This window comes from Lynx rufus, unplaced genomic scaffold (assembly GCF_022079265.1).
Source record: "Lynx rufus isolate CCGP_SWC_20201006 ecotype Redwood Valley unplaced genomic scaffold, mLynRuf1.p SCAF_15, whole genome shotgun sequence".
Classification (NCBI taxonomy): domain Eukaryota; kingdom Metazoa; phylum Chordata; class Mammalia; order Carnivora; family Felidae; genus Lynx; species Lynx rufus.
Window position 1 is genome coordinate 54,324,037 of NW_025814829.1, and position 26,423 is coordinate 54,350,459.

Genomic DNA, 26,423 nt, shown 5'->3' on the forward strand with positions numbered 1-26,423 from the left:
TTTATTAAAAACATTTTTTAGTGTTTATTTTTCAGAGAGAGAGACACACACACACACAGAGAATGAGTAGGGGAGGCACAGAGAGAGAGGGAGACACAGAACCTGAAGCAGGCTCCAGGCTCTGAGCTGTCAGCACAGAGCCTGATGTGGGGCTTAAACTCACAAACCATGAGATCATGCCCTGAGTTGAAGTCACCCACTTAATGGACTGAGCCACCCAGTTGCCCCTATTTATTTTTATTGGTTTTAAGTTTATTTATTTTGAGAGAAAGAGAGCAAGAGAGAGAGAGCACATATGCACAGGGGTGGGGGGTGGGGCGGCAGGCAGAGAGAAAATCCCAAGCAGTCTCTGAGCTGTCAGTGCAAAGCCCCACACAGAGCTTGCTCTCACGAACCATGAGATTATGACCTGAACCAAAATCAAGAGTCAGACGCTTAACTGACTGAGCTACCCAGGCATCTCTAATGCTTTTAAATGTATCCCTTTAACAAAAACTAAAAAGCCCCAAATTTTCCTTGGTTTTATTGTTAGTGGATTCTTGTACTGTGATGCTCTGCTATCAGGGGTGCTGTAAAGTGTGTGTGTGTGTGTGTGTGTGTGTGTGTGTGTGTGTGTCTGCAGGGGCTGAGAGCAGGGGCAACGAGTGTGCTTTGGAGTCAGGCGGAGCTGAATGGAAATTCCAGCCTGTCCCATGTTGTTGTGGATTTTTTGGCAATATATGAACATTGCTTTCTTCTTCTGTGGGTCAATACATGATAGTTATCATTTTGGCAGATGTGATGTGAATACACCAAGCTTTTGGAATGTTTAATTACTTCATTCAACTTGAATTTAGTTAGCACAGGTCTGTGGCTCTGTTCCTCTTCTTTACCTGCCTGCATTCTAAGGTGCAGGAGAGAAGAGTCAACCTGAGTGGGTAAATGTGACTGATCTTGTAGGTTAGGTAGCTACCACTGTTTGAGAACACCTTTGTCAAAACAAGGAATGACATATGTTTCTTAGAATATATCAGATTACTTTTATGTAACACACATTTGCTGTTTTTAATGATATATTTTGTGTTTGACTTGATTTCTGATATTATGCCTTATACTGGTGTACAAATGGCAAAAGATAGCAGAGTGAGATATCATTATTGAGAAACCATGGAGATCCAGGTAGAGAGTAGTTTTCATTTGGTGAGATGTCCCACATACTCATAGTTGGGACAGCCCAGGATATGGGACCCGGAGACTGGTGTTAGGATCTTGGACTAAATGAGAATAAAAGCAGAAACCAGGAAGCTGGTGCCAGGAGAGGTTGAAACAGTTAACCCATTTAGTTGAGGAACAGCATTCAGATCATATTAGAACTAGGAAACACAGCTTTTTAAACTCAAGTCTAAAATGTGTATGAAGACAATCAAGTGAGAGATGTTGACAGACTGGGATAGCACACATAGGTTCCTGCTGGTAACCTTACCAAATTGTACAGCTATCAGTCTCCTTCTGAGGGTTGACTCAGACCCACAAGCAGGTCTGGCAAAGCAGGTAGCTCTCACCTAAACTGTAGTTTGGCACCTAGGCCAAGAGACTCATTCAGGACTAAGTTAAGAAGCAGGTAAACACTGTCAGAGTAGACTATGCTTTATTTTCAAGGTTGACTTCTAGATTCTTGATCAGTGAGGGATTCAGATATCTCCCCAATTAGCAAACTGTACCTGCTTTCTTTCCCAGACCGTGCTGAAGCTGCCCAAGTAGACAGGATTGTCTGGTGCCAACCAGATAGTCTGGAGATATCACTCCTGGGCATGGTCAGTGTCAATACCTCCCTCTGGGCTGCAGTGCCTTGGAATGCTGTTGGATGTCTGTGAGGCTGGCCACCCTGCCCTGAGGCTTAACAGTAATCAGAATAGGAGAAGGTGGTAGTGTAAATAAGACCGCAGTCCCCCTTGCTTGTGTACGTGGGCTAAAAAATCCCTGATAACCTCTTGCTCTGCAAAATCCCACATGAGCATTCTTTACTTTTGAGTGCAGACTAGTTAAGATTTAAGATGTTTGCTGTTTTCATCAAATAGTATCAGACAGGACAGAGAAGTCTCTTGGTTCCTGATTCTCATTGCATCAAAAATCTAGAGATGACCATATCTTTCCAAAGTAAGAAAACTGAATTCATATCAAAGTTATGAGATGACCAACAGTATACCTAAGAATTGTTAGCGAAACAACACTTTGTAAATTTGCTAGGGGGTGGGGATTAGCCAATGCGTGGATTGTTCTCTTTTAATTCTAGAGTTTACCAAACTTTATTTGGTTTATTCCTTATGACTTACTACTATTGCTTGTTTTTTTCTCTTGGAATAAGCTCAAGTGTTTTTTATAGCATTATAAAATATAATTGCTACTTATTGAATTATTTAATTAACACCAATACCTTGTATTTGCTACATGTTTTATACTTTAAAATATTTCATGTTGTGTATTTGATTGCCATAAATTATTGGAATATTGCATATGGATTATTAACTATATTCTACAGATAGGGAAATTGAGATCCTTTGGATAAAGAACTTGTTCAAAGTTATATAGCTGCTAATTTAAGCAAAGGCATGGACTGAAATACAGATTTCTTACCTCCACACATTTCAAATTGTTAGAAATTCTGAGCCTGGGAATTATACTCTCTCAGAATCTCCTTCTATTCTTAAGCTTTTTGTGCAGTTTTTACTGTTTTACTGTTTTCTTCTATTGTCTTGTTACTTTCTCATCATAGCATTCTTGGATATTTTTTGTATCTGTTCTTGAGTGGGTTGCCTACCACTTGATATACTGACTTGTGCTCTAATATCTGTGTGAGAAACAGCGATTTTTACATTCTATAATTCTGCTTTGGAATTTACCTCTACCTAATCTCTGCAGTTGACTCTTCTTATCTTACCCTACTCAGAGAAGGATTTGCCTTATTGGATCTGGCCATTTATCCCTCTAATCTAATATCAGTTTCCAGCAAGATCCTGAGAAACCATTTCAGAAGAAAGTAATGCACTCTCCCTGACTAGGAATTAGGAAACAAAACCCTTGCTGTGACTCTGCATTTAGACTGTGAGCAAGTTATTTAGTTTCTTTCTTTTCGTGTGTGATTTCAATAGATTATTAGAAACTGCAACTTCAGGTTGTCTATTTGTTGGATATTTAATGTTTAGACCTTTGATACATCAGCTTCATTATTTATGTCACATGGAATACTAGGCAAAATACTTTTCTAAAAGTTCTGAATTCACAACAAACAACATTGTGGACTGATTAAATAATCATTTAAATATGGTTTGTGTTACATAATATATATACTTCACATTGGCTTTTTACTGTGTCTTAACATGACTCTGAATCAAATTATATAAATTCTTATCTTTCAGTCCTGGACTTGAGTTTCATTGCAGAATCACAACTAAATCAGCAAGTATTTGAATACTTCTCTAGAGTAGCATCACCATTAGCTGTGGAGTTTTTAAGAGAATGTATATTCCAGGGCTTTATTCTAGAGAAAAATGACTTTTCAAAATGGAAAGTAGGAACCTTTATTTAAGAAACTTCCTAGGTCATTCTGATGTCTAGTAAGGGTGGAAACTATTTTTTTAAGTTTATTTGTTTATTTTGAGAGAGAGCACATGCATGTGTATGAGCGTAGGAGGCAGACGGAAAGAGGGAGAGAGAGAATCCCAAACAATCTCCATGCTGTCAGCACAGAGCCCAATGTGAGGCTTGAACTCATGAGCCATGAGATCATGACCTGAGCCAAAATCCATAGTGGGATGCTTAACTGAGCCACCCAGGTGCCACTGGAAACTGTTTTTCAAGATTAGGGAGTGGGAGTGCTTCAGAAGTAAGCAAAGTGTTTTAGACAAGGCTCACTTATTCAATAGACATGCCCTGCCCTGCATGAATGCCCTCAGTGTATCCATCATTGTTGGGACTGAAGCATACAATTGGACAGCTTCTGTCTGGAGATGCTTGCATTGTAGTGAGAATTACCTCAACAACTCCTTTTATGGTGTGTAAATTACAGTAGGGAAACATACAATCTTATGATACTAAAGAAGAGGGTCCTAATTCAGCCCTGGTAAGACTTGTATGAGAGATGGGAGGAGGTTTAGAAAGGTGGCCTTGGGGAATGATACTTGAACATTCTGCCCAGGGAGTAATCTGAGTCTGTCATTTTGACAATGAAAAATAGAGCAGAGAAATAAGGGTAAGAGGATGGTGTGGTGAAAGCAGCCTTTATGGGGTGGTGGTCTAAAAGCAGGACAAAGGACTTGGAAGCAGGAAGCTCCCATACTGTGTGAGGAGGTAAAAAGAACTTGCACCAGGGTGATGGTAGTTGAAGAGAGGAAGGTAAGATAAGGAAACATCAGTGGACTTTGATGTATGACTGGATATGGAAATGCAGAGGAGAAATGGGTCAAAGGTCTCCGTACTGATGTCAGGCTGGTGGTACCCCTGACTGAATACAAGGGTTGTAGAATAGAGCTAGTTGAACAGAGGATGATTAATTCCTTCATCTCCTTGGTCTGTGCCTTTGCCCTGATGTTTAGTAGAATGCCTATACTCAGTGGATGCCTTAGTTAAAATATTGGTTTGGCAAAAAAATAAAATTAAGAATAAAAAAATATATATTGGTTTGGCTGCATCTACTGTGACCTATAAAAGATGGAAAGTTCATTTCCCTCTGTACAGAAATGTCTGGGCAGGTGGAGTCACTTGATTCCACTAGGTTGTCCAGAGATTGATTTCCAAGCTCCTTTGTTGCTTCACTTCCCCTAGGGTATATTATGGTTGAAGATGGCTTATTTCCTTAATTCTGCCTTAAAACAGAATTCAAGAAGAAAACAGGAAGTAGAGAGCAAAGAGATTCCTTTTTAAAAAATATTTATTTTTGAGAGAGAGAGAAAGAGATAGAGCATGAGTGGGGGAGGGGCAGAGAAAGAAGGAGACACAGAATCTGAAGCAGTCTCCAGCTCTGAGCTGTCAGCACAGAGCCCAACACAGGGCTTGAACTCACAAGCCAGGATATCATGCCCTGAGCAGAAGTCAGATGCGTTACTGACTGAGCCACCCAAGAGCCCCACGAGATTCCTTTTTAAGGCAGTGCCCTATTGTTCTCTGCATTGCCTTGGTCACATGGCTATACCTAGGTATAAAGTAGGCTGTGAAAAATGCTGTGTTAGCTGGCCAGCCATGTAATCACTAAAACTCAGAAGTTCTATTGCTAAATGATCAAGAGGATTTTGTGGCATACGTTCTTAAACATGGGACCTGCTGCAGAGGTCCTTAGTTTTGTTGATTCAATGTGCTTAGAATTTGGTCGTGCTGAGTTGTAGAAGGAGGGTAGGCCTCCAAGTGGAAGTGAACAGGAGGTAATTGAAGACATAGACTAGTAGTTAGAACTGTGTGCAATCCATGCAATATAAATATGTGAGGCCCTTCCAAGGACCATGGTTGTACTTGTTAGACAAGAGAGGAAAGCAATAAAAACAAAACAAAACAAAGCAAAACAAACAAACAAATTAACAAGTAAAAAGAAGACAATAGGGAGGATTTGCAGTGCGGGCAGGTTCGGTGGTAGGAAGTGGACAAAGAATCCAGGGAAATAATTGGAGAAATAACCATCCAAATACACTACAAAATATTGTTTCCTGAGGCAGGAAGAGAAACATGACATATTCCGGAAATGATAAAAAATTAAGGAAGACAAAAATAAAAGATGTTGGGACCAAGCCAAGAGTATGAGGGGAGAGAGCTGACTATTGGACAGAACAAAAATTTCAGCTAAGATGTGTAGCTTGCCAACATTAGGCTCCCTTTAGAGCCTCAGATAAGATGGGCTAGTCTACAAAAGGAATCTGGTCTGTTGCAGAAGGACATTGTTTAGAACACATTTAGTAAAGGAAAGGTTCTGTTGAAAGTATGGAAATATGTTCAAGAAACTGCCTGGTTGTGTGTGAGGGAAGATATTATGCTGGCCTATTTACTAACTACTATTTCAATGGGGAAATTGACACTTGAAAACAGATCGGACAAGTTCTGTGAGCACTAAAAAAAAAAAAAAAACACAAAAAACAAACAAAAAACCCCCCAAAAACCCAAAACACCAAAACTTTAATTTCTATAAATAGCTTCACTTAGGGTAGATTTTTTAATAATCAACCAGTAGTATACATTACAATTGGAAGGTTCATATCCATTCTAAAAGGAAAGGATTTTGAATATGCGGGGTTTCAGTTTTCTGGAGTATTGTGTGGTGGAAAGAAGAATCTTCCTAAACTCATTCAGGGGCCTCATATTCTGGCATCTGGGTCATGTCATTCCCTCAAAGTATACTTTTGACCTGTTTTGCTTACACTATCTAATAGGGAACAAATCTGGCATGTGGTGTTTTGTTTTTGTTTCTGTTTTTGTTTTAACTGACCTGGAAGTGAGGCTTATTCAATAGCCAAGGAACCTTTGACACAGATGTTATCTTTAGCTCCCTTTATTTTTGAACTTGATAAAAAAGAAATCTAGGTCCAAGCTAACTGGGTTTAGTAATTTGTCTGAATTTGTTAGATCTTATTGATCAGTGCTGCCCAATAGAAATATAATGCAAGGCACGTATACAATTTTCAATTTTCTAGTAGCCATATTAAAAAAAAAAACATAGAGAGAGGGGTGCCTAGGTGGCTCAGTCATTAAGCACCAGACTCTTGGTCCGGGCTCAGTTCTTGATCTCAGGGTCATGAGTTTAAGTCCTGCGTTGGGCTCCACACTGGGCCTCCTTAAAAGAAAAGTGTAGAGAGATAGGCAAAATGAAAATTAAAACAAACAAACTTTCAAGTACCCAACTAGCTATAAGAGCTAGTTCAATAATTCAGTATTGGATAGCATGGTTCTGGAGAATTCATCAATCATTTTTGTTCTCTGCTTATTCTAATGTTGACATGAATGTGTTGATTGCAAGTCTATCATTAAGGAGTTCATTAAGGATTTGTCCTTAATTTTAAGTGTGGGAGTTATACTGGGCACTAATGCTAATAATAATGTTTAGTGAATTAATATTCCATTGCTTTACTTTTTGACTTGGATGTCTTTTTTTAAGTTTATTTATTTATTTTGGGAGTGAAAGAGTGAGCAGGGGAGGGGTGGAGAAAGAAAGGGAGAGAGAGAGAATCCCAAGCAGGCTCTGTGCTATCAGCACGTGGGGCTCCATCCCATGAACCATGAGGTCATGACCTTAGCCAAAATCAAGAGTCAGATGCTTAACCAACTGAGCCACCAAGGTGCCCCTCACCTTGGATGTCTTAAAAGTAAAACAGCTATTCCTTTACCAGCAACATGGGTTTTTCAACTGTGCCCAGGATGATGTGGGCAGAGGCAGAAAAATAAAATGATCTTCATCTGGGGACCACTGAGATCCTACAGTCTCACTGATAGTTATGCTTCTGTCTTTACCCTGAAGTTTCAGGGGAAAATATGGGGAATTATGAGTAGATTTTGGGTCAAAGTCTTCTTATCATTCTGGCCTTACTTTCCCAGTGCTTTAGTCCAGTCAGGCTGCTGTAACAGAATATCATAGACTTGTGGCTAATGAGCAACAGAGATTTATTTCTCACAGTTCTGCAGTCTGGGAAGTCCAAGATCAAGGCACTGGCAGATTCATTATTTGGGGTGGAGCCCTCTTCCTGACAGCCATCTTTCTGCTGTGACTCCACTAGGCAGAAGGGATGAAGGGTCTCTTTGAGTCCTCTTTTGTAAGGGCATGAATCCCATTTATGAGAGTTCTACTCTTATGACCTAATCACCACCCTCAGGCTCCACATCCAAATACTATCACATTGATCATCAGGCTTCCACATATGTTTTGGGGTACACAGTCTGTAGCACCTAAGTACTGTCCTTTGTCCTGGGGCAGGGCTTTGCCCAAGCATACTTACTTCAAGCTGTCCTAGTGAAGGACCAGTTTTTAAATCCCCAAACCATTATGTTTTGATACTTTTGTAAAATACATTATATATGAATTACTACAGAAATGAAATTAGAAAAGCCCAAAGAGTTTGGTGAGTTCTTTATAGATTTTGGATACTAGCTAGCCCTTTGTCCAATATGTCATTTACAAATATCTTTTCCCATTCCGTTGGTTGCCTTTTAGTTTTGTTGATTGTTGCCTTTGCAGTGCAGAAGCTTTTTATCTTATGAGGTCCCAATAGTTCATTTTTGCTTTTAATTCCCTTGCCTTTGGAGATGTGTCGAGTAAGAAATTGCTGCGACTGAGGTCGGAGAGGTTTTTTCTTGCTTTCTCCTTTAGGGTTTTGATGGTTTCCTGTCTCACATTCAGGTCCTGCATCCATTTTGAGTTTGTTTTTGTGAATGGTGTAAGAAAGTGGTCTAGTTTCAATCTTCTGCATGTTGCTGTCCAGTTTTCCCAGCACCATTTGTTAACAAGACTGTCTTTTTTTCATTGGATATTCTTTCCTGCTTTATCAAAGATGAGTTGGCCATACTTTTGTGGGTCTAGTTCTGGGGTTTCTATTCTATTCCATTGGTCTATGTGTCTGTTTTTGTGCCAATACCATGCTGTCTTGATGATTACAGCTTTGTAATAGAGGCTAAAGTCTGGGATTGTGATGCCTCCTGCTTTGGTTTTTTTCTTCAATATTACTTTGGCTACTCGGGGTCTTTGTGGTTCCATACAATTTTTAGGATTGCTTGTTCTAGCTTTGAGAAGAATGCTGGTGCAATTTTGATTGGGATTCTAAAGAAGACACTCAGATGGCCAACAGGCACATGAAAAGATGCTCAATGTCACTCCTCATCAGGGAAATACAAGTCAAAACCACACTCAGATATCACCTCACGCCAGTCAGAGTGGCTAAAATGAACAAATCAGGAGACTATGGATGCTGGAGAGGATGTGGAGAAACGGGAACCCTCTTGCACTGTTGGTGGGAAAGCAAACTGGTGCAGCTGCTCTGGAAAACAGTGTGGAGGTTCCTCAGAAAATTAAAAATAGATCTACCCTATGACCCAGCAACAGCACTGCTAAGAATTTACCCAAGGGATACAGGAGTGCTGATGCACAGGGGCACTTGTAGCATGTTTATATGTTTATAGCAGCATTTTCAACAATAGCCAAATTATGGAAAGAGCCTAAATGTCCACCAACTGACGAATGGATAAAGAAATTGTGGTTTATATACACAATGGAATACGACCTGGCAATGAGAAAGAATGAAATATGGCCCTTTGTAGCAACGTGGATGGAACTGGAGAGTGTGATGCTAAGTGAAATAAGTCATACAGAGAAAGACGGATACCATGTTTTCACTCTTATGTGGATCCTGAGAAACTTAACAGAAGACCATGGGGGATGGGAAGGGAAAAAAAAGTTAGAGAGGGAGGGAACCAAACCATAAGAGACTCCTAAAAGCTGAGAACAATCTGAGGGTTGATGGGGGGGGGGGTGGTGCGAAAGAGGGGGGTGGGTGATGGGTATTGAGGAGGGCACCTGTTGTGATGAGCACTGGGTGTTGTATGGAAACCAACTTGACAATAAATTTCATTAAAAAAAAAAAGAAAAGCCCAAAGAAAGACATAAAAAAAATCTAGATTCAATTGATAGAACATCACTCCATAATATGGCTGTAAAATTTCTAGTACGTATTTCTATTCAATGTATACGTATTTCTATACGTATTTCTTTCTTACTGGGCAGGTAACACACAGGACTTGGCGGTAGCCTGGGATCTCGATTTGAGTAGCACTGCTTTATATCTGCCATAATCCTCCTATCAACCTGTTTATCAAGTGTGCCCTCTATTTTTCAGATCAGGACATGAGGCTCAAAGTGATTTAGTAAGATGCCCAAGGATGTGCCAGTGATGGAGCTGGAATCCTGACCCAGAGTTGCAGCTTATCATTAACATTGTGATGTTCTTTGTTAGAGTTAGGGAAAGCTATCCCTTCCCTTTGGCTGGCTGGCTCCCTTCCCTCACCCTGTAAGCTTTGTGGAGCACAGCCTGAACAATGTACAGTATGGTCCTATCAGACTCACCTGCGCTCTCCCTGCCTCCCTTTGCCAGGAGAGAAGGGTAGGCGAGTGGGCAGTGGGAAGAAGAGATAAAGGGGAGACTAAGACTTCTCTCTGTCATTTTATCGCACATTTTCACAGAACGGTGGTTCAAGTTGAGAAAGAAAACAAAACTCAAGTTAGTGAAAATGGGTAGTTTTCAGAATTTCTCATTGCAAGTCATGCTCAACCTTAGGCTTTTAGTGTACCTATTAATTTGATTACTGGATCCTGGGACACTGCCATTTTTAGAAATTTCCATACAGTCAGCCAGGTAATGGGGGTTCAAGATAACACAGAAACATTAATGTTTAACAATCTACAAAAATGTTTGTGAACACATCCTTGTTATCTTTGCTGCTTCTATCATCATACTTCTGCTACAAGTTTCCAGTACTGGCTTACTTTATAACTTAATGAAGAAACTAAAAAAAAAAAAATGTGGACAGTGGAAATGGACCAATAATATCTGCTGATACAATAATCATTCAGGCCAAAACTTAATAATTTAAAACACATTTCTAGTTATGCAGACTAGTTATATTAACTATACTAGGATTCTGAAAGTTTGACTGGGGCTTTGTTCTCTTCCCATGACCTAATATTGCACCTGGTCAGAGCAGACGTGCCATTGGTCATTTAGAATGCTAAGGAAGAGGATTAATGGAGAAGTCTTTTGATGCCACTGGAAAACTACTCAGAACTAATAAAGGTCTGGATTTCCTAGGAAATTACATGGAAGGAAGAGATTTTTGATTCTCCTATAGACTTAAACTGAGTAATGAAAAGTTGACAGATATTGTATTTTTGAGAAACTACTTATTAAATTTATTTATTTTGAGAGAGAGAGAGAGAGTGAACAGTGGAAGGGCAGAGAGAGGGAGAGAGAGAATCCAAGCAGACTCTGCACTGTCAGCACAGAGCCCAATGCGGGGCTCGGACTCACAAACCAAGAGATCATGACCTGAGCTGAAACCAAGAGTCGGACACTTAACTGACTGAGTCACCCAGGTGGCCTGAGAAACCATTTAAACTGCTTTCCTAAGTAGGCGCCTGGGTGGCTCAGTCAGTTGAAGTCTGATTCTTCGTTTCAGCTCATGTCATGATCTCACAGTTTCATGTGTTCAAGTCCCGTGTCAGGCTCTGTGCAGGCAGTGCAAAGCCTGCTTGGGATTCTCTGTCTCCCTCTCTCTCTGCTCCTCCCCCACTCACCCTGTCTCTCTCTCTCAAAATAAATAAATAAACTTAAAAAAATAATAAAATAAAATGCTTTCCTAAGTATTTAAACTTCTTATAGCTGTTACTGTTGTAGTGACTACACTATTTGCTAGGTTTATTCCTAAGAGTGTCAAGTACATTATGCTGAATACTCACTGCAGCTTTTTGAAGTTGATGGTGCTGTTATTTTTTTAGATGAGGGAACTCAAATGTTACAATGTTGGAGTAGCTTTTTCAGAAAGCCCTTCCTAGAACTAATCTGCATGAGAATCAGAATAGGCATTTAAAAAATATTTTAGGTAATTAATGTGCATATTAAAGTTTGAGAAATGCCACATTATTTTCCAGAGTCCCATGTTCATAGCCTCTACCCAGTCCTGCCTCCCAGGGTAATCTAAGATAAAAACTTTTTTTAAGAATATTAGCTGTGGGTTGCCTGGGTGGTTCAGTCAGTTGAGTGTCCATCTCTTGGTTTTGGCTCAGGTCATGATCCCAGGTTGTGGGATTGAACCTGTTTTGGGCTCCATGCCAAGCATAGAGTCTGCCTAAGTTTCTTTCTCTCTCCCCCCCCCACTCCTCTCCCCTGCTCATGTGCACACTCTCTCTCTCAAAAAAAATATTAACTGATTCTGATGTGAATTTAGATAGATTCAAAATAATCCTTCTCTGGCTATATGTTCTAACTTTGTAGGTCTAAATCTATTAATTCTGCATCTTCCATTTTTCAGCTAAGTTTTCTGAGACCATCTTCTAAGAGTTCACTATCTTCTCCATTGCACCTGTGGTCACTGGATTCTAAGAACATTCTAGTTTGATAGTTTCAGGTTCTTGTTATCCAGGTGACTTTAAAAAAAAAGATACATAAAGACTATGGTTTGTAATAAAAAGGTTGAGTCACCCTAGGGAACTGTAGAACCGATCCTTTTGGACATCTGTTCTCTCCTGTGTGTATGCCTTCTAGAATATGATGGATAATTATTATTCCTACCTGTAATCTTAGGCATTTAAATGTAAAATACAGCTTGTAGTAAGTTTGTTTGAATTAGAACAAAAAGCAAGTGCACAGTCTATGTGATATTTTATTTTGTTTTTTAATTGAAGTATAGTTGACACATAGTGTTACATTAATTTCAGGTGTACAACATAGTGACTCAACATCTTTACATGTTATACTATGCTCACCACAAGCATAGCTACCGTCTGTCTCTATACATCACTGTTATAGTATCATTGACTATATTCTTTATTCTATACCTTTTATTCTCATGATTTATTCATTCCGTAACAAGAAGCCTGTATCTCCCACTTCTCTTCTGTATCCCAATCTTCCACCTTCTTTCTGTCTGAGAATCAATAGTTTGTTCTCTGTGTTTATGAGTCTATTCCTATATTTGTTTGTTCACTTGTTTTCTTTTTTAGATTCCATATGTAAGTGAGATTATATGGTATTTTTCTTTCTCTTAGTTCACCTAGAATAATCCCCTATAGGTCCATCCATGTTGTCAAAAATGGCAAGATCTCATTCTTTTTAATGGCTGAGTCATATTCCATTAAATGTATACACAACATCTTCTTTATCCATTCATCTATCGGTAGACACTTGGATTGCTTCCTTATCTTGGCTATTGTAAGCAATGCTGCAATAAACACTGGGGTGCATATGTCTCTTCAAATTGGTGTTTTCATATCCTTTGGGTAAATACCTAGTAGTTGAATTACTAGATCATGTGGTATTCCTGTTTTTAATTTTTTAAGTAAGCTCAATACTGTTTTCCACAGTGGCTGCACCAATTTACATTCTCACCAACAGTGCATATGAGTTCTGTTTTCTTCATATCCTCACCAGCACTTGTTATTTCTTGTCTTTTGTATACTAGCCATTCTGACAGGTGTGAGGTGATATCTCATTGTGGTTTTGATTTGCATTTTTTTGATTATTAGTGATGTTGAACATCTTTTCATGTATCTCTTGACCATCTGGATGTCCTCTCTGGAAAAAATATCTATTTAGGTTTCCTGCCCATTTCTTTTTTTATTTTTATTTTTTAACGTTTATTAAGACAGAGACAGAGACAGAGCATGAGTGGGGAAGGGACGGAGAGAGGGAAAAAGAGAATCCGAAGCAGGCTCCAGGCTCCGAGCTGTCAGCACAGAGACAAATGCAGGGCTCAAACTCACGAACCATGAGATCATGAACTGAGCCGAAGTTGGACGCTTAACAGACTGAGCCACCCAGGTGCCCCCCTGGACACCCCCCAACATTTCTTAATCAGATGATGATGATGATGATGATGGGTGTTGAGTTATATAAGTTCTTTATATATTTTGGATATTAGCCCCTTATTGGATATGCCATTTGCCCATATCTTCTACAATTCAGTACATTGTCTTTTCATTTTATTGATGATTTCCTTTATATGCAAAAGGTTTTTATTTTGGTGCAGTTCCAATAGTTTATTTTTGCTTTTGTTTCCCTTGCCAGAGAAGACATTTCTAGAAAAATGTTGCTAGGGCCCGTGTGAAAGAGATTACTGCCTATGTTGTTTTTCTAGGAGCTTTATAGTTTCAGGTTTCACATGTAGGTGTTTAATACACTTTGAATTTATTTTTGTCTATGGTGTAAGAAAGTTGTCCAGCTTCATTCTTTTGCATGTAGCTGTCCAGTTTTCCTGGCACCATTTATTGAAGGGACTATCTTTCCCCATTGTCTATGCTTGCCTCCTTTATTATAGATTAATTGACCATACAAGTTTGGGTTTATTTCTAGGTTTTCTGTTTTGTTCCACTGATCTTTGTGTCTGTTTTAGTGCCAGTACCATACTGTTTTGGTTATTATAGCTTTGTAGTATGTCTTGAAACCTGGAGATTGTGATATCTCCAGTTTTGTTTTTCTTTTTCAAGATTGGTTTGGCTACTCAGGGTCTTTTGTGGTTCCATGCTAATTTTAGGATTACTTGTTCTGGTTCTGTGAGAAATTCTATTGGTATTTTGATAGGGATTGCATTGAATCTGTAAATTGCTTTAGGTTATGGGCATTTTAACAATATTAATTCTTCCAGTCTATATTCTGAAAACGACAAAAAAATTAGTGAAAGAAATTGAAGATGACACAAACAAATAGAGGATATTCTTTGCTCATGGACTGAAAGTCTATATGACCTTTCAAAAGACTAACCTGTAGGGACACCTGGGTGGCTCAGTCAGTTAAGCCTCTGACTTCGGCTCAGGTCATGATCTTACAGTCCATGACTTCCAGCCCTGTGTCGGGCTCTGTGCTGACAGCTCAGAGCCTGGAGCCTCTTTCAGATTCTGCCTCTCTCTCTCTCTCTCTCTCTCTCTCTCTCTCTCTCTCTGCAACTGCCCCACTCACACACACTCTCTCTGTCTCTCTCTCTCTCTCTCTCTGTATCTCAAGAATAAATAAACATTAAAAAATTAAAAAAAAAAGACTAACCTGTAAACATGAGCCACTCAGGTTTAAAAAGCAAGGGAATGACATGCAAATATCAGCATTCTTAGAGATGGTACTTGGAAATCAGTTTGAAGAATGGACAGGAAGCAGTGAGAATCACTTAAAAGGTTTTTTGAAGTACATGTTTATGAAAATCTGATGCCCAGATTTTCAGGTGTACAACGTAGTGATTGTTGTGATGAGCATGCCTGCTGGTCCAGGGAACACACTTTGAGAACTATCGTACTAGATTTGGGAGACTACTTCAAAAATTTTTGCACTGATCTATGTGAGATATACCATAGATATAAATGCTGACAATAGAGTTGACGAGGAAGGGTTGGTTCCAAAGATATGAAAGGAGTTATGATTGACAGGACTTGTTAAGAGACCAGAGTATACAGATGAAGTAGAGGTAAGTGTCTAGATTGATTTCTAGACTTCTAACTTTAGTAGGTAGATGGAAAATGGTGGTACCTTTATCGCAACATATGGAATAAAAGAGGAGAAGATAGAATGGTTTGGGGGTGGAACTGATGATGAGTTTGGTTTTAAACACATCCAATGGAAACTTATGTGCAGATATCTGTTAGGAAAGTGGAATAGTGTAAAATTGGGGATACAGTTACAAGAATGAAGTTATAAGTGCGGGCAGGTACATCTCTAGAAGAGAAATCATAGGTATAAAGTGAACAGAATAAAGTGCTAGGAACACAACTGTGAAGTATGCCAGTATTTAAGGTGAAATCAGAATAATTCACCTTGAAAAGGTCTGAGAAGGGCTGGCAGGAGCCATGGAGTATTTCCTATGAGGTTGTGATCAGGCAGTCAGCACTGCAGTGAGGTCAACTGACATATGGATTCAAATGCACTTAATTTCGTCAGAGTATCATGGATGGGACCCAGATTGCATTTATCTGAAGTTAGAAAGTGTTTTTGAGGACACAGTACATGCCTTTTGTTTTTCTGATATTATGTTTCTGTTCACTTCTGAAGAAGATTACACTATTGATGGAAATACTTGGGGGTGTGAGTGGATTCACACTCAAGTTCTAAGCTAATACTTTAGCTGAAAATTAATAAAATGTTTAGAGAAGAAATTGAGAATCAAAATCAGGTCATGATCTTACGGTTCGTGACTTCGAGCCCTGCATCAGGCTCTGGGCTGACAGCTCGGAGCCTGGTGCCTGCTTCAGATTCTGTGTCTCCTTCTCTCTCTGATCTTCTCCCACTCTCACTCTGCCTCTATCTCTCAAAAATAAATAAATATTAAAAAGAGAATAATATATGTGTGTGTACATATGTACATAGACATACATATATATTCTTTTGAGGAAGCACTGTCTCTTGTGGGGTATTATTCCTTTCTACAGAAAGCTTTCAGAAGTGAGGGTTTTGTGGTTGGTCCTTCTGAAAGTGTTTTGTTTTATTCCTCACCCCCATCCCTGCTGGGGAACCAAGAATGCTATTATTGCTATTAAGAATATTGTTTTACTTTGTGACTCTGTGTGACAGCTGGTCATGATTATTTTATTAGTTTACTGATTGGCCCAACTTAAACCAAAAAGAAAGACAAGGTCAGCAAATGTGATAGCTGTTAGGGCAGCTGTCACTTCTGGTAATCTGACCATAACCTTTTTTTCCCTTTTCCTCCAGTGTTTTTCTAAGCAGATTTATAACAAAACCAAGAGAGTAAATAGAAATTTTTGCCCTCCACAAGATCAGGACCTGGGATAATGGTTTCATAATCAGGATTTATCAGTGGTGTCTGGAAAACATATTTTAAATGTGTATGTCCAATAACAATGTGCCCACCTTTATTTTGGGAAAACTTCTTGTGAGGTGTGCACATTGACTGACTCTTTAGGACTCCCTAGAAAGCCAGATTAGAGACTGAGCAGACATAGCCCTTTGGATTTGCTTCTTGTATTCCTCTATTAATTAGTTGGAAAGTTCTCCACAAAATGTGGGCCAAATGCAGAACATGAGGGACTGCCAGTAAAGCAGTGAGCTTTCTAAAAGACGAGAATCAAAGCACGGTTTCTATTATGGCCTCAAATGGGTCTGATCAAATGGATTTTCTGTGTATAGATTTTATCTTTCACTTGTTGACCAGTGTTTCAAGGCCCGGCAGTACAAAAGGAACACTTCAAATCTCAGGCTGCAAATTATCAAATGTGTAATTGTTTTTTCACAGAGATGAAACTAATCGTCTAAACTATTAGAAATTTTACTTGTTGACAGATCACATTCTTAAAAGACTAGTAAACAGCATGCTGTTGAGGCTTATGGGTGAATATGGTGGATTTGAAGGTATAAGTCATAAAACACAAAAGTTCAAATCAGTTTTGAATACTTTAGTAATGTAGTAAAGTAATGACTTTAAGTTACGTGTTTTTCACTTAGGATTAAAAATAACATGTAGTAAAGCGTATCATTGGAGTTCAAATTAACATTTCCCTCTTTTCCTTTCTTTGAGCAGGTGGTCAAGTTATTAAGCAACAAAAGGTCACAAGCAGTTGGAATATTAATGTCTAGCCTTCACTTAGATATGAAAGATATACAACATGGTAAGTATACAAATAAAGATTCAGCTTTTGGGCAGAAGGATGTGATATTTGGTGGTAAAGTTATTTAGAGTATTTAGAGTTATATTGAGATTAGTATGAATGCTACCGATCTTTCTTCCATGATCGTTTCTGGAAGGGCTACTCATACCTTGGCTTTTGTGTTGTTTCTGTATCTTGCTAAAAGCCTAATTCTCATGTGACATATTTAGTATGCATTGATAAAATTTGATTTTTCATTCATCATAAATACTGGTCTCACTGTGCCCTGTAACTAATTAGACTTTATCTGAGGTATTTACTTCTGGATGCCATTCTCAAAGAGTGACTGATAAACAGGATAATAATGAGGTAGGTCTCAGCCATTGAAAATAGCTAGAGATAGTGTATTGGGGAGAGAAATATATTGAGACTTGAATCTCAAGTGTTTGATGAGCTAACATAAATTTTCTAAAAGGTTGGCTTCAACCAGTGTAGGAGTTACATGGATGCTTGTTTTGATTGTTGTTTTAAGAATGTTTTTATGATTAGAGATGTCAAACAGTAGACTGGATTGCCATGTATAGTAATTAAAACTGAAAAGTGTTCAAGAGGTTGAATGATCATTTGTCACAGATGTCTATAAATCATTGGAAGGACAAGGGGGCATGTTCTCTTAGTCTTCCTCTGAGATATGATGAGTTGGTGAAAGAATTGCTAAAGCAAATTTATTATTTATAAATTTTTAGGGTGGAAAGCTGTCCCTCTTCTTTCAATTATTTGGGATGACTGTACGTAAACCCGTGGGCTTTTCTATGCATAGTTATTTTTTCTAATAACCATCAAAGATGGTTTCAAATGATTCTTGCCCACTTATACTATTGTTAGTGATCCATATACATGGAAGCAGTAATATCATGACCTTTTGTTATGTCTTTTATGTTGTTTTAATTTATATCTTTACCCAGGCTTATAAAATATTTTCTGTGTTTGGAGTCAGGGTGATTTTAACATTTTCTAAGTGGCTTTAGTGTCAATATTTTAAATATTTGAATCCTACCCTATAATTAACAGCCATTCCTATTCCATATCTTCCTATCACATTTATGCTAAGAGATGTTGCCCAAGGTGAATAAAGGAATTAAATTTATATTCAGAACGATCTATAAGCTGTCCAGAGCCTTAGAATAGATTTAAAGCAGATTGACTCATCCAATGGCATGCCAGTTTACCTAGTAAAGAAATATGGCTTCAAGTAGAACACAGACTCTATAAATCATGGAAACATTCAACTGGCTTTCTAGCTTACCCCTTTATGAATGCGGATTCTATTTGTTAGCTTTAAAATATTTTGTGGAATCATTCATAAATAGCACAAGCCTGGTATGCCCTGTCAATTGATGAGTAACTCTTAATCATAATTTAAGTTTTTATTAAACTGTTTTGATGGTGAGGAGGCTTCCTCAAACTGAAGCATTGGGGGTAGTAGTCATAGAACAGGACACCAAGGCTGGCGCCAAGAAGTACTTGGCGTTTCTCAAGCTGGCAGATGTAGCCCAGTTAAGTCATAGAATGAAATCTGAAAATAATGATATGGTCCTTTCCTTCAGTCAAATATTCAATCCGGGTTGAGTTAATAATGAGAACCTTATGAACAAAGGAGTCCGCCTAACATCTGTGTCTGTGGTAACGCCAGTGAGAGTTCATTGAAAATTTGCTAGCTTAACATGCAACGCTAACAATAACATGGCATGAACGTCAGTAGTTGAAGGGTCACACAGAATTATGCGTAAACTTTATCCTATTAGGATGTGAAGTGATTGCTTGAATCACTTTGAAACCCTGCACATGGTTTTCTAAAAAAAAACAGCCGCCTTAGAATTTAAGTCTGAAGAAGCAAGTGGTGTGCCTTTCAGTGAATAAAGTCCTGTTCTGTCTCAGTATGGTGTCTGGGACCATGATTTACATGTGTGAATCACTTGTGGCCTCTAGAATAAACTTGACTTCTATCAGGATATGCCTCCACTGAGAAATCCACAGAAGCATAAACATCATTGATTTCGGTTGTAGAAGCAGCCACAGAATTTATCCAGACCTCCAGTGTCATCTTATAGAAGAGCAAACTAAGATCGTTTGGTGGTCAGGTTTCTTTTTCAATGTCACAAAGCATGTTAATGGAACAGGCTGAACTTGTACCCAGCCTTCTTCATTCGCTGGTCCTGGTCTTTTCATTCATATGAGCTGCTCCTTCAAGATTGTCCTTTTTCTACAAACAGCATCGGTATCTTGAAAACAAAGTATATGTAATATTGTAAAAAGCAGCAGGAATTATTTTCTCTCTTTCCCTTCTCCCTCACCAAAACTCTAGGAAAGGTTAGAGTTGAGCTTACTTTGTAATGCTTCTATTTTTAAAGTGCTGTGTAAGAGTAATTAATGTGGAAGGTTTAGATTAGGGGTGCCAAAAATCTAATCGTGGTCTTGCCTCTACATCCACTAAGCACCACATCCTGCTCAGACTCAAAGGGAGGTAAAGGTAGGTTTTTTCCTACAATGGCACATATAGAGTCCTCAGTGTTAAATAGAGTCAAAGGGTGGAGAGGAGAGAAGGGATCTGTTTCTTGACTAAGTTTACTAATATGGCAGTACAAGTGAGACAGTCCCAAATGATTAACTGTGTGTGTGTGTGTGTGTGTGTGTGTGTGTGTGTGTGCATCCACATGTGCACACAAATGTTGCAGTGAAGACCTGAGTTGTTCTAATGCAGTTGTAAATGTGTCTGGTAACTTCTAAGCTATCCTGTAAATTACAACAGTTTTACAGTGGAAAGGGTGAAACTGTGGTGTGCCACCTCTGAAAAAAAAAAAAACAAAAGCACTCCAATGGTTTAGAATAATTTAAAGTCTAGGATGAATGTACTTTTTAGAACGGATTTTCCTTTCTTTTCTAGGGCCTTAGGGTCACTATGGGTTTAGGATTTCCTTAAATCAAGCTCAAGGGATCCCCTGAGGCAATGCTAACTGCTTATCCACTGCATAGTTGGTTTCCTTTGGAGTCCCAGTTTATTGTCAGATGGGTCTAGAATCTGTGCTTTGGGTGGACCCTGAGCTTTGATATTTGGCTTTTGGCTCCATTAGGCTGTCAACAGAAAGTGCAGATTTGTTGGGATAGGGCTAAAGCACTTTATGAACTGGCTCATTTTCTTATATACTCTTGTTTAGCATGATAATTCCTATCTTGACTGATTTTTGATGCTTTTAAACAATTTTATAAATATATTTTATCCAGCATTTTAATTTGTTCTCATGGGAGGATTGATTCAAATCATCTAGCCTATTATTTTCAGAAGTTGGTATTATGAGAGTATCCTCCAGCTCTGTAGTTGAGTTTTGTTAAAAGAGACTGAAGTTTCTATACAGCATTCCATCCATATTTTGGGAGTCAGTGTGGTATTCGCAGCTCCGGGTCCATTTTAGTGGGAAACAGTAGCTGCAGGGCAATTTCAAATTTCATAAGGCTCAGTTTTACCCCACCCCGTCTCACTATGAGGCAGAATATCCACATAATTTACCATCCAAACCTGGATACCTTTGAGAGTGCAAGGGGGTGCTATGACTAATACTGCCTGTGCAGCAGGTACAAATGGGAAATTTTTCAAGAACATCAGGAGTAGGGCAACTCTACTATCAGATCAAATGGAAATGAATTTCTGATCTAATTCTCCTTCATATACATGTATTTGTAAAACAACTATTTATTGGCTAGGGAACTTCAGTTCACAGTGTGGAAAGCCTGCTTTGTAAACCTGAGATTGTCTAGCTGTCTGTCCTTTTGGTACTCTCATCAATACTTTGTCTGAAAGGTTTGCTCCAGATTGATGCAAACACCTCACAGAGGCAGGAATCTGTTAGCCTTATATTCTGTACCTGGCAACTAGAAATCTAACTCAGCCAATGTCTGGACCCAAGACCATTTAGAGACTAAGCTTCAGGCAGCGTCCTTAAAGATCCAGGCTATAGACTTACTCCACTAAGTTTTCATGCTCTGTCTGTGGGCAGGGTGGAGTAGAGCATGTCTAAGAGATTTTAGCTAACCTGCATGTCTCATATTCTTTTAGTTTCACCAGTGAAGGCCCATTTCAGATATTAGAATGTTAACTAGAAAAGCCTCAGTTACTGATCTGCATAGGGATAGATGAGGAGCTTGTGATAACTGACTCTGAAGTATGGCCTTTCTTAGGTAGTGCTGGTCTACCATCCCTGAGGTATGGGTGTTAAAGACAAGTGACTGCTCCTTAAGTTGAAGCTTTAACTGGCTCATATATACCATTACATCACCTTAGTATATATGTTTTAAAATAGATTAAAGATGGGGCATCTGGGTGGCTCACTCAGTTAAGCTTCTGACTTCAGCTCAGGTCATGATCTTGCGGTTTGTGAGTTTGAGCCCCAGTTCAGACTCTGTTCTGACAGCTTGGAACCTGGAGCCTGCTTCAGATTCTGTGTCTTCCTCTCTCTTTGTCAAAAATAAACCTTAAAAAACCCTGCCTATTTAAAAAATAGATTAAAGATACTGTAGCAAGGGATACCTAAGATGTATTTAATCATCCCACCCCTAGAAAATAAGTTTTGCTAATCTTTCAGGATTGGGCAGCCCAAAGTATTAATTAATAGCCCTCGTTCTTTTCTTCCTTTTAACATCTGTGCTATCTAAAGCCAACTAGTATTATGAGCCCATGGGCAACAAATACTAAATTATGTCCTTGTTGAAATGTCTATCCTCTTTAAATCTGGTTTATCAAAATCATGTGTCTTGATATTAAATAAGATAACTATGCAAACCACCTGGCAAATAAAATCATGTTTATTTTTATTCTTTGGTCTCTAAGCCTAAAGATTGCTTTTTCAAACACTTTTAAAAATGCAGTTAAGGATACCTTACAAGGACGATAACATGCTTTTAGCTTTAAATTCCAGTGAAGTCTATCTGTTAATTTCTGATTTCTTATTGGAACCTGCTTCATGTTGCTGTTCTTTTGATCTTCTGTATTGTCCTTCAAAGGAGATCAGAGTTGTTAGAAGCCTTATCCTGATAACTGTTGTAAGGCAAATATCGAAATAAGCTATATCAAATGAATGTTTTGGTTTCCAGTGCAAATAAAATTTATGTTTATACTATATTGTGTAGTCTAGTCAGTACACAGTAGTATTTTATTTTTAAAACTCGTGTATACATCTTAATTAAAAAATACTTTATGGCTGAAAAATACTAACCCATCATCTGAGTTTTCAGTGGGTTATAATCACTGAGCACAGATCACCATAATGAATATAATAATAATGCAAAATTTGAAATATTGTGAGAATTATCAAAATGTGACACAGTGACACAAAGCGAGCAAATGCTGTTGGAAAAATGGCACCAATGTACTTGCTCCTAGCAGCATTTCCACAAACCTTCAACTTTTAAAAAAAACGCAGTATCTGCCAAGTCAATAAAGCTAAGTACAATAAAATGAGGTAAGCCTGTAGCTGTGTAAAGTGGTCCAGAAAAGGGAGTTATAACTGTTCATTATACAATGGAGGGAATAGAGACTTCTAGATTAAGCTTGCCTGGGGCTTCACCTTAATAGGATCCGAATGGGTGTCCAGTTCCTTCGCCTCCTACTTCACTGCCCTCTGCAGTGTATTAGCTTGTTTCAGAACGAGGACCTGTGTTACCTAATAAAATGAGAATATGCACCATATGCAAAAAGGGAACTGGCCAAAGCACTTTGGGCCCTCAGTTGTTTTTGAGTTACTAAAGTTCTAGAAAATATATTTAGCAAATTTTGTTTATTCCTTTAAGTGTCATTTCATATATATTCCTCAGTTTGTTTATTGGGTCTCTTCCTTAGAGAATGAAGCAGATTTTTTTTTCACAGCTATGAATTAATGGAGGAAAAATACTTTAGAGGGAATTATTAATGGAGTTGCTTGTTCATGATTGAACCAAGCAAAGATAAACAAATTTGCTCTAGAAAAACAACCCGGGCTGAACTTATTGATGAATGAAAGCAGGTTGTGATTACTTGTAAAAAGCCTGTGACACATAGAACATGGAACTTTCCAGTTTACTGATGCTCAGAGAGTATATAGGGAAATACGCTCTATCTCCCTAGTTCAGTCCTTGCTTTCATTTTGTACTCACACTCTAAGCATATTTCTTTATTCCTTGTGTCTGTATTTCCCTGCGTTTTTCCCTTTACTTTCACGTGTAGACTAGCATTGATTAAGAGCATGATTCCAGGGCCGAGCTGCTTGGATTTTATTTGGGACAGAATGTATTTCTCCCCCCAGCCCCCAATTCATATGTTCAAAGCCCTAATCCCCAGTGTGATTGTACTGACAGTGGGGCCTTTGGGAGATAATCAGGTTAGGTGAGCTCATGAGGGTGGTTCCCATGATGGGATTAACATCCTTTAAGAAGAAGAACCGAGGCCACAGTCTCCGAAAACTAGGAAGAGGGTCCTTACCAGTTCAAGCCTCCAGAACTGGGAGAACTTAATTCCTTTTTAAACCACTCAATCTGTGATATTTGTTAGCGGCACCACCTGACAGATTTGGTAAAGATTCTGGGTAAGACAGATTTGAATCCCAGTGCTGCCACTGGTTAGCTGAGTAAACCAGGGTGATTTTCCTCATATCTCTATACCTCAGTCTCCTCATTTTAGAAAGGGTGACTAAATGAATTATTTCCTGTAAACACACACACCTTAAATGGTCAATATTCTGTCCTCACCTTTCTGCATTTCTTAGAAAAGGAGTTCGTTTATAGGCTTTGGAGATGTTTGAACTCAGAATCTGGCCAACCAGTGAGGAGGGAGAACTTAGAGATTTTATTCCTTCTCCTGTTATTGAGAACATGTTCTGCTACAAGCCTTTACCATGAGACAACAGAGGTAGTGGAATACAGAAGCTGCACCTGATGACCTTTGAGAGCAAGATGACAGAGGAGGAGTGGGAGTCTAAGTTCAAGGGGTGCATAACTAACGCAGACTTGATTCTTCTGGAGCTTGGGTTTTCCATCAGTATTACTAAAATGTTGAATATTAGTACTGAGCTGTGTCCATTTCTGTTTTCTGGATGGAGATAAATATGAGAATTATTTATATTAGCAGCTCCTAGAAGGTGAGCATGGACACATCCTTGGACTGTACTTTGTCTGCAAGGAGAGCAATTTGTTTTGGAAATTTAAAAGGCTGGGGTCTCCCCTAGCTGTGTGATTTCTAAATCATTGTCTCTGTGCAGCGTGTCAACCATATTCCTCATGGACCACTGTTGGCTGTGGGTGGCTTGTGAGGGTAGCAGGGGAAGGCAGTTTGACTTGGTTGCTACAGTGAGTTTTGGTAAGAAGCAGGAGTAGAATCTTAAGTGGAGACACAGACAGATGCTTCTGTTTCTTGCTTTGACATATTACTTAACTGACGGTTACACTGGTTTCTAGCTATGAATGTAAAGTATAAAAACACTTCTTTAAAACCTAGAGATACCCTTTCTTAACTATGAGAACTGATGGTAACTCTTCCCGTGTATTTTGATAGCCTACACACATAGCAGCTTTTTCACCCTTTCGGGCTGCCACTGAATACCGTTTTTTTTAGGAAATTTTCTACCAAATGAGTTGTAGATTACAAACTCCTGGTCTGTTTAGTAGAGTTTCTGATTTCATTCTTTGAGACACAAGCTTTTTCACTTGTCTGTTAATTACCAGAAGAAAGTTCATCCATAATCATTTATTTATTTTTGTAATAGTCTCAAAACCTGGGTTCAGTATGGGCAATTTTGTTTTTTTCTCCTGGCAGGTTTTCCAGTGTCTGGCTTCTTTGTGAAACTCAAGTTTACAAGGCTCACTTAGAAATTGCTTCATGCCCCCTTTTTTACCTTTATTTTAAGTGTTTTCCTCACATAGGATATAGAGTTTTAAGTCCTGTTTATTATATTTATTGGGACATTAAAAATCTAGTAAATGCTACTGGGAAGTTTAGTGAATGGTTTTCATTGAAATGTAAAGTCAATTAGAATTAGAAATTTGAGAAGAAAGTGGGCTCCATCCAGTGAGCTGTGTAACCTTTTCATCAATTGTAGCCTTGTCGCAGAGAAAAATACATGCGAGATAGGTCCACTTTCATTAAAACCTACTTTTAGAAATTTAATATAAGAATATGTTTTAAAAATTCATTACCTAGAGTTTGTTATAAAAAGAAAGACCTCCTAAATCATTTTAAGTCACACATAGATTATTAAATCAAGGGAAAATGAATTATAAGTTTTTATTACAGCCTCAGAAAAAACCTGGGTTGTACTTAGCTTATATTTTTTATGACATTGTTCCACAATTGGGCTTTTTGATTATGCTTTTATGGGAAGGAGAAACACAATCCTTGAGGCTGTTCTGAAACTGTGAGCTTTGATGTGGGTGTTCTTTTCCTTCATTGCGCTTAGTATTTGATTATGTATTGGTGTTTGTGTGTTTGTTTTTTCTGCCCCCCTCCACCACCTCCCAACCCTCCCTCCCACATAAGCTCCACGAAGCCTGCAGATATAGCCCACCGCAGCTCAGCTCAGGATGTTTGCCCGTATAATGCTCCATCTGCTCTTCACAATCATCGGGTGATTGTTAAAGGAATTGCCCAGGACCACATGGGGGGTGCGTGGAGGTGGAGCCCAAATTTGAGCACAGACGCTGAGTGCATAATTAATCACACCAACTTTGACCCTTGGCCCACTGTGTGTTAAAGGTGCAGTTTTTGCAAAAATATTCCGTTTGCACGGTCCTTGAGAGGGGTGGGGATTTGGACTATTATTTGGGGAAAGGGAAACCCCCTTTTGATAACTGGAATCCCGTGTGTACTTTAAAATTGACTTATTTAAAATTCTATGTGTTTTGACACGTGCTTTTTCAGCACCCCAAAGCGGCCATCCTTAAGATGCGTTCTGGTCTTTATCCTCTCAGATGAACTGAGCATCTGAGAGTACTAGAGATGAGGAAAGTAAAGAGTGATTGGCACTTTCCATATTTCCCTTAGGAGCTACCTGTGTCCTATTCCTACTGGGTACATTCTAGCAATAAACTCATGGTTATTCCTTGTAAG

General features: G+C 38.8%; 1 protein-coding gene across 2 annotated transcripts in view; it reads left to right on the forward strand.

Moving 5' to 3' along the window:
• FMN2 (formin 2) overlaps positions 1–26,423 on the forward strand; it is a 393,006-nt gene that overhangs the window by 175,406 nt on the left and 191,177 nt on the right. For both annotated transcript variants that reach the window (XM_047076425.1, XM_047076426.1), the window contains one exon: positions 17,230–17,317. In XM_047076425.1, the coding sequence (XP_046932381.1) occupies positions 17,230–17,317 (88 nt within the window). The remainder of the gene's footprint in view (positions 1–17,229; positions 17,318–26,423) is intronic.